Consider the following 7,972-nt stretch of genomic DNA (forward strand, 5'->3'; position numbering starts at 1 on the left):
TGCTGCGGCCTTTTTTCGTCTCTCTGTGTGTGTGTGTGTGTGTGTGTGTGTGCTGCGCCCCAATTTTTTTCTTGTTTTTTTTTGCTGCGGCAGTGCCGTCTCTCTCTTTGTGTGTGTGTGCTGCGGGGCGCATTGCGTGGCGCGCCGTTGTTTATTACTCCCCCAATGGTGCTGCTGGTGCGGCGAAGATGCACAAAGGCGAAAGTCGTTATAACCTCCCCCCCCCTCTCCAAGGAAAGTAAGAAAGAAAAACAACAACAACAACAACAACAAGGGAGACAAAGAAAAATAAGAAAACAACTTAGACTTGTGGTGCCGTTATGCTGCGCGGATGTATGCCACTTCTCCCATTTCTCTCTCTCTATCTCTGTGTGTGTGTTTGTGTTGCTTGGGAGGGGGCGGCACAGTGGATGAAGTGAGTATCCTGCCGTGTCTCCCTTGCGTTGCCTCTGGTATGCTGTTGCTGCTTCTGATCTTCCCCTCCTCCCCCGTCGCGTGGCGCTGCACTGCGAAGAACGTGGCAGCGCAGTGAAGGTGACAAAAGAGGCCCTATACAGCAGCATAGTTGGGCAAACGCACATTCCATTTAAGCCATTCACTTCGCAGAACACGATAGATAACACACAAGGTCTCTTTGTTGACGTGTCTTCATTCATGCAGGGTTCTACTGCTGTTCCTGCGGAGCAGGCCGGCGCTATCGCGTCACTTCCTATTGTTCTGCGCAAGGATGACAGCCTTGTCCTCGCCTCCTTTTCCGAGAAGCAGCGGACATTGACGGAAGTGGAGTCCAGTCGCATGACAGGTGACTACCGCGAATGCGAGGTGTGCTTTAACCCCGCAAAGGCAACGGCATTTGCCCACGCTACAACGACGCACGTGCGATACAGCGAGTTGTTTCAAACAGAAGAAGGGGCCGAGTGGGAGTTAAAGCTGCTCTTCGAGTTGGAGGAACGCAACGTTGTGGCGCTCTCATTTTCCCCACAGGGAACTGTGCTGGTGACGTACGCCATGATGGACAGCAAGCGACCGGAGGGCAACATGGCGATGTACGACGTCGCGACGGGGAGGCTGCTGCGACGCTGCGTGCAGGCGCGGTGGCCCGGCATCGTGTGGAGCAGCCAGGAGCAGTGCTGCGTGCGCCCGGTGCAGGGCTTCCTGCACGTGATGGACGGCGACCTCCGCAAGGGCGAGACACCGGTGCTTGCCAAGTTGGATCTGCAGCTGCCGCAGGACAAGGAGATTGAGTTATCCATGTGCCCAAGCGGCACACCCATTCTCGCGATGTTTAAACCATTCCACAAGCAGACGCAGGGCACGCTCTTCTTCTACCGCCTGCCAAATGTGCTGGACGGTCCCATGTACCAGGTGCCGTTTGGCCGCGCGGAGTCGGCAACAGTGCAGTGGAGCGGGTCGGGTAACCACGTGGCGCTGCTCGTCAAGTCGGAGAGTGACAAGAGCGGCAAGAGTTACTACGGTACAGTGGCGTTCTTTCTCGTGGATGTTGGCGGCCGCAGCTTCAAGGAGATCAAGTTCCCAAGCGGGGAGTCCGTGCACGACTGCCAGTGGAGCCCCACGTCGGATGAGCTGATGGTGGTGCACGGCACCATGCCGCGAAACAAGACGACGCTCTATGACAAGACGGGTGTGGCGCTCATGACGTTTGGCGAGGCGCCGCGAAACATCATTCTGTGGTCCCCGAACGGCCGCTTCTGTGTTCTGGGCGGGACAGGAAATCTTGCCGGCGATTTCGTCTTCTTCGATGTGCACCCGCCAACAACCACTCGAGGTGCCCAGGGCAAAAATAATAATAATAATAATAATAATAACAATAACAATATCCGTGCGGTGACAGCGGCGCCATCCTCTGCAGGGGCACTGGCGACTGGGGAGTTTAACGAGAAGAGCAGCGTGCAGACGTGGGCTCCAGACTCGCACGTGTTTCTCTGCGCCATCGTCTTCACCCGCCTACGCATCGACAACAAGCTCGTCTTTTACAAAAACAACGGTGAACACCTACTGACGCAGAAGTACTCTACGCTCTACGGTGCACACTGGGTGCGGACCCAAGAGACGCGGCTTTACCCAATGCGGTCTGCCTCTCCACGCAGTGAGACAGACAAACCCACAAAGCCGCAGCCGTACCGACCGCCCCACGCGAGTGCCGCTGCTGCAGCGCTCCTGCGGCGTCCAGACTCCTCGACGCCAAAGCAGGCCAAACCCGCTGGACCTCCAGGCGCAACAGTCGTGGTCCAGAAAAAGAAGAAGCGTTAGGTGCCATTTTGCGTCACTGTGAGTCCTGACGCTTTGTGCATCTGTGTGTATGTGTGTGTGTGCTTGTGGATTCATTTGAGTATGATGAAGCCCCTTTTAAAACATTTAGGCAGGGCCGAGTAAAAGCTAATGTGTGAAGGTGTGGGCCGGTTTCGTGGAGTAACTCCCACACCTGCTCATTCCTCTTTATGTGTCTGTGTCTAAAAGCCTCCGTTTACTCTTGCTTTTCTTTCTGTGCTTTCTTTGTTGTTGTTTTTCTTCTTCTTCGCGTCTTCTACTGATTGCTTCGGTTGCTGTGGTGGTGCTGATAGGGCTTACAACAAGTTATATATATATATATATCTGTGTGTGGTGTGAGAAAGCAAGAAAGAGAAGCCTGCTGGTGGTGATGCAATGACCTTGCGTGACTGCGCCCCTCTGCTACACTTACAGAAATGTGTGAGAGTTCTTCCGTGGCGTATGGACGGCTTTGTTTTCTGAAGCCTGGACACTCTCCGTGGGAGCACAGGGTGTGGGCGCGGGGCATTGGTCTTCCACATCCCCCAACACAGGATGACATACACACCCCAGAACAACAACAACAACAACAACAAAAACCCAAAGGCGCTTTGAAATCGTGTGGGGTCACTTCAGCAGGTTAGAGGAACGAATGGACCTCACCCCCGTGCTTTTACTCGAGTTCTTCGTTCGCTCTTTTGTTGAGCTATGGACTTCTGCTGTGTGGGTTTGCGGGGGAGGTACTATTTGGGTGGTCCAGCGTAGCTGTTCGAGAAGGAGTGACTTGACATGTTGGAGGAATGGGCGACGTGTTGATGCGCTGACACGTGCACACACAGGTGGAGCTGTGGAAATGGAGTTGGGCGATGTGAATTTGCAGATGCTTCTCTTCCTTGCACGCCATGTGGTAGCATGGGTGGGACATGACGGCAGCAAACCTGTTCACCCCTTCTCTTCTTATTGTGACTAGCCTCTTCTCGTAGCCGTATCAGAGCAACAGACGACTAGCCACAAGGCACTGAGGCAGCGAGCAGATATGTTTTCCACCACAAAGGTCCGACTCATGCTGCGCGGCACTTCGCTGGCGCGAGCGGCATCGCGCTCGTTCGGTACAGTCAAAAAGAGGGGCGCTTCGCCGCAGGTGTCACCACCAGCGACGGCGGGGGCATCTGTATCATCGCCGCATGTTGCAGTCTTCACAAGCGTCAAGGAGTCGCTTGACAGCCTCCTGGGGGAGGCCGCACAGGGCAATGATGCTGCACCAGCGACAGAAACCGCGCAGCCGCCCAGCACGAGGGAGTTGGACAGCGACGATGCACTCAGCATAGGACACACAGGAGGTGTGACGATGCCGGCGTACTACCACCCAATGAACCTCCGCGAGACACTCTACGAGGGCGAGGTAGCGGAGTGGTTGCGTGCGGCCGCAGTGGCGGGACGATTCCGCTCGCCTGTGTGGGCAACTAAAGGTGCTTTGGCGCGTCTCGGCCACACCGTCAAGGATTCCGCGGTAGCGGTGAACGTTCCCACTACGATGCAGATGGTGGAGCTGTATAACCTTGAGCAAACAGACGCACCAGAGGCGGTTGTGAGTGCCTCACTGAAAGGAGGGATGAATCCAAAACAGTCGCCAAATCTACCACTCAACGCCGCAGGACGTCCACACCCACTACGAGTTCGGCGCATTCTGCAGGAACATCCCTCGTACCGTCAGTATACGTCCCCATATTGGATCACAGAGGAGGAGTTGCCTGCGCTCGGTACGACGGTTCTGTCCGCGCAGAGAGGCTGCGGAATTCTTATTCCTCGTTCTGCACCTGCAGTTACGCCGCCGAGGCCGCCGTCTTCGTGTGGCCAGGATGACGGACACCATGAGCCTTGCGAACATACACCGTCACCGGTATCAGATTTCTACATGCTGTACAATGCTGCACAACTAGAGGATCCAGAGAAGGTGACAAGTGAAACATGCACCCCCATTGAGTGTGTAAACAACAATGGCCAGCGCTACAATATACCCCTCACGGTGTGCATGCGCCAATACTGCCAGAAGTACCACCTCAGCACAGAACCGCTGGTGGTGTTTGTCACAGCTGCGCGAGTTCGTTCCCTTGGAGGAGACTTGCGCTCGGCGGGGGACGCCGTGCCACCGTTTACATGCGTGATCAAGGATGATGTGGTAACGCTTTACCACGCAGAGCAAACAACAATACAAGAGAAATTGGTTCAACGGGCCATTTCGGGGCGACGCGAGCGGCTGGATCGCATCACATCTTCCAGCGTGTGATATGCAGGCAGCAGAAGGAAGTGCCGCGGAAACAGAGTGCCCTGCGTACGATACCCTTCTTCACACGGCAACGGAGGAAAGACGCCTACACTGACTGTGCCGTTTTTCTTCCGGCATGACAGAAGACAAAAAAAGGTATGTGTCTGTGTAGAGGGCATACAGGACGGACAGAAGCGAATGTGGCGTGGCATTGCTACAACTCCCTGGGCCCAGCGAATAAAATAAGAATGAAGGAGGGATTTTGGGGGTGAGAGGGGTGACATGATTTCGTTTTTTTTTTTTTGTTTTGTTTTGAGTTATTATTCTGGTCTACGATGTTTCTGTTTTTGTGGTTGTTTTTTTACCGGGGGGATTCTTTGCGCTGAGTGCTACCTCTACGTGCAACAGACCCCACTTTTTTTTTTTTCACAGCCGTCTTGCCTTTGATTGGATGAGGTGATGGCAACAACTGAGGAATCATGTTTTATCCAGCTGACACACGGCTCCTGCCGTAGCTGTTGTCTCAAGCTCTGTGTCCGACTCCTAATGCCCTCCTCCCTACACATCGTCTCCAAAAGCTAGATTTGTTCTTCATGCTCAGTTTGATCCTTTCACCGAAGAGAGCCACACCGGAAAGAATAAAGTAATTATGGAGCCACAGCGTCGCTTTTAAAGTCAACATCCCACTTCCTTAACTAACTCGCCTGGATGTGGGCTTCCAACTGCGTACGGGTAGCGCGACGGCCCGTACAGGCAAAAAGTGGATTTCCATGCAGAGCTCGGTGAGTTGAGTGGTGGAGCTCTGTAGAGAAGCGGAGAGGCGGCACAGCGATACATGTGTTATGTCGGAACTTCAGCGCGATGGAAGCACCAACCCATTTCATGCTACTTAGAAGAGCTGCACGTGCGAGCTCCCTGGTGTTGGTTAGGCACTCGCAAATGACTCTCTGGGATGCATTGATATGCGTAGCAAGCGTTCTCAGCTGCGCTTTCTCAGTTGTGGAGGTGTTTGCGAAATGTGTATATTTTCAGAGTTGGGGATATTGGCATAAATTTGTTTGGAGGGAACCGATGAACTGCGGATTGTTATGCCTCTGAGTCGCCTTGCGCATCAACAGAGGCTCTTCTTGTAAAGTCTAAACGTGAGAGAGAAATATGAACTCTTCACTGGGATGCATCTATCTATTAGGGGAGCTCACCCTTGGTGGTTATACCTGCGTTACGACATGAGGTGGCATCGAACGCCTACCACTACTACGTTTGCTTGACTTGGGATGCAACGACGGCTTGAGTAAGGACCTTCAGGGGACATTTGTATGCCCTCGGTGCTATCGACAAGAAGTGCACTGGTACAACGCCATCAGAAAAGAGATTATTACCCTCTCCTACTAATGCATATGCCTGAGGGAAATTGATGCTCAATGCACCAATGGCCTGCAGAGTCGTTGCGCATTGTTCGCACGTTCGCTCTTCTACTTTTCTTTCTTCACCTAACAGATGGATGCGACGACAGCCGTGTTGTTATCGGTTTGACATGCTATAGCTGAAACTATTTGTGGACGCTAAGCTGCTTCGGGTTTCACTGTTAGAGCCCTAAGTCATTACAGTAATACCCTCTGATTCTGTGTCACCTCCAAGCTTGCATCTTATGGCGTTGAGCAAATGTCTTATTGATCGATCTATAGCTGAATCTAGCATTGTTCTCTGATTAACGAAGGTATCCATGGAATCATAAAGACTGGGCGGAGTACGTGTGGTAGCGTTGCTTTCTTCGTCGACTTCATTTGTACGTGGGTGATTGCATGGCTGCGTTAACGCGCAGTGTGCTGTGCTGCCTTTGCTTTGGTCTAGTGGGCCCTGCGATGTGGAGTGTGGTTCATTTGTGCTGTGCTGGTTGGTGCTGCTGCTGCTGCGTGGCGCCCATACACTCTCCTCTCGTATGGACGTCACGGCGGATGTGTTCTTGATCATTGCGTCCCTCCTTTGCGTGTGAAGGTGTGGAGGTGGGCGATTTCTATTCGGCGGAGGTGGCGTAGTCATGTGGATGGGATGGTGCTGCTCTCACACAGACTGCCCCTGTAAGGACGGCTGTATTCTCTGCCTGTGTATTGGTGACCGTAGAGGTGACGTTGGGTGACTGCACGGCGTGTGGTGCGTGGCGCTTTGGTTGCTTGTTTGTGTTGTGATGCCGCGGCAGGGACTGTGGGGCCTCGGCTGTCTCCCAGTGACCTCGTGTGTGTGTGGGAGGTGGAGTACTGCAGCTAATGCGGCTGATAATTCCAGTGTGCCTCTTTTCCATTATTGATGCATCACTCTTTCCCTTTTTTGCTGCGGGGGTAGAGTGGCTGGCTTCCCTTCCGCGCTGCGCGTGGTGCGCCACACGAGGCGGAGACTGGCGTTGCAGGCTGTTCTGTGAGCGGAGGGGATGAGAGAGATGGTGTGTGTGCGTAGTGGTGTAGAGTGGCACCCTGTGGTCGGGTGAAGTTCTTCTTTGCATTGGTTCAGCGAACACGGCTGTGTGCTTGTGGTGCTGCTCCCCTGCTTTAATTTCTTTGTGCCTCTTCCCTCAGATTGCGTGACACATTGCCAAGAAGGATACTCTCAGGCAGCAGTAATGATGCGAGCAGGAGGAGTGATGATGGTGCGCCGCGTGGTGCTGTGCGTGTTGGCTCTTTCTCAGTGCTTCTTCTGCGTGTGCGTGACGGCTAAAGATGAGCAGGGCTTAGAGTACATAAATGACGCACTGCGGCTGAAGCCAATTTCTGGAAAGAGTGAGGTGAAGAACGAGGCTACCGATCGTGTTGGTGCAGATGTGGCTAAGGAAGTGATTACAGTGCAACCAAAAGTGATGATGGTTTTGCCTGAGAGAAGGGGGGAGTCGACTGATGCTAAGGCGCCTGAAATTGTTGCAATGCTGAGCAAGGCGGATGCTGTAGCTGCTGAAGTGGAGAAGGCGGCTGCAGGTGCCCACGATGCGGTGAAGAAAGCTCAGCAGGCTGCGGGAAGTGCAAAGATGGCAATAAACAGCGCCACAGAGTCAGTGAAGAGTGCACGGAAGGCAGTGGCAGACGTTGTGAACTCATCGAACATCGCCGAAGAGGCAGCGAAGGAGCATGCGTGTGATATAGAGGCAAGGAATACAGCCGACTCAGCCGCGGCGAGCGCTGCTGACGCCGGAGCAAAGGCTGCACAATCCGATAAGGAGTCCGCAGGGGCCGCAGAGAGTGCCAAAGCGGCGGCAGTAACCGCCAGGGAGGCCGTGGCAGCAGCTGACAGGGCGGCGAGTTTGGTCGAAGAAGGAGCGAAGGCCGACGGCGGTGCTGTTGCGCTCGTTCGGGACGCGGTGGGGAAGGCGAAGTTGTCAGCTGTGGGGGCAGGCGCTGCAGCGGCGAGGGCAAAGGAATTGGCGGCAGCGGTTGAGCGTGCGGTGGCGCAGGC

The 7,972-nt window shown here is 54.2% G+C and overlaps 6 protein-coding genes across 6 annotated transcripts; 4 read left to right on the top strand and 2 right to left on the bottom strand.

The window, feature by feature from the left end:
• Positions 1-654: 654 nt before the first annotated feature.
• On the top strand, positions 655-2,271 carry DQ04_01311090 (translation initiation factor 2A; the record flags this gene model as incomplete). Its single annotated transcript, XM_009310548.1, has 1 exon — positions 655-2,271. The coding sequence occupies one exon, from the start codon at positions 655-657 to the stop codon at positions 2,269-2,271; it is 1,617 nt and encodes a 538-aa protein (XP_009308823.1).
• A 649-nt stretch (positions 2,272-2,920) lies between these two features.
• On the top strand, positions 2,921-3,238 carry DQ04_01311100 (hypothetical protein; the record flags this gene model as incomplete). Its single annotated transcript, XM_009310549.1, has 1 exon — positions 2,921-3,238. The coding sequence occupies one exon, from the start codon at positions 2,921-2,923 to the stop codon at positions 3,236-3,238; it is 318 nt and encodes a 105-aa protein (XP_009308824.1).
• Positions 3,239-3,331: 93 nt separating this feature from the next.
• On the top strand, positions 3,332-4,555 carry DQ04_01311110 (hypothetical protein; the record flags this gene model as incomplete). Its single annotated transcript, XM_009310550.1, has 1 exon — positions 3,332-4,555. The coding sequence occupies one exon, from the start codon at positions 3,332-3,334 to the stop codon at positions 4,553-4,555; it is 1,224 nt and encodes a 407-aa protein (XP_009308825.1).
• A 1,572-nt stretch (positions 4,556-6,127) lies between these two features.
• DQ04_01311120 (hypothetical protein) lies at positions 6,128-6,505 on the bottom strand (the record flags this gene model as incomplete). The annotated part of the gene is made up of 1 exon (XM_009310551.1): positions 6,128-6,505. The coding sequence occupies one exon, from the start codon at positions 6,503-6,505 to the stop codon at positions 6,128-6,130; it is 378 nt and encodes a 125-aa protein (XP_009308826.1).
• Positions 6,506-6,548: 43 nt separating this feature from the next.
• On the bottom strand, positions 6,549-7,031 carry DQ04_01311130 (hypothetical protein; the record flags this gene model as incomplete). The annotated part of the gene is made up of 1 exon (XM_009310552.1): positions 6,549-7,031. One exon carries the CDS (start codon positions 7,029-7,031, stop codon positions 6,549-6,551), a length of 483 nt encoding a protein of 160 aa, XP_009308827.1.
• Positions 7,032-7,169: 138 nt separating this feature from the next.
• DQ04_01311140 (hypothetical protein) lies at positions 7,170-7,970 on the top strand (the record flags this gene model as incomplete). The annotated part of the gene is made up of 1 exon (XM_009310553.1): positions 7,170-7,970. A coding segment is annotated over one exon (801 nt), but the record flags the coding sequence as incomplete, so codon positions are not given.
• Positions 7,971-7,972: the final 2 nt, after the last annotated feature.

Source organism: Trypanosoma grayi, assembly GCF_000691245.1.
Source record: "Trypanosoma grayi strain ANR4 Tgr_131_V1, whole genome shotgun sequence".
In the NCBI taxonomy this organism is placed as follows: Eukaryota; Euglenozoa; class Kinetoplastea; order Trypanosomatida; family Trypanosomatidae; genus Trypanosoma; species Trypanosoma grayi.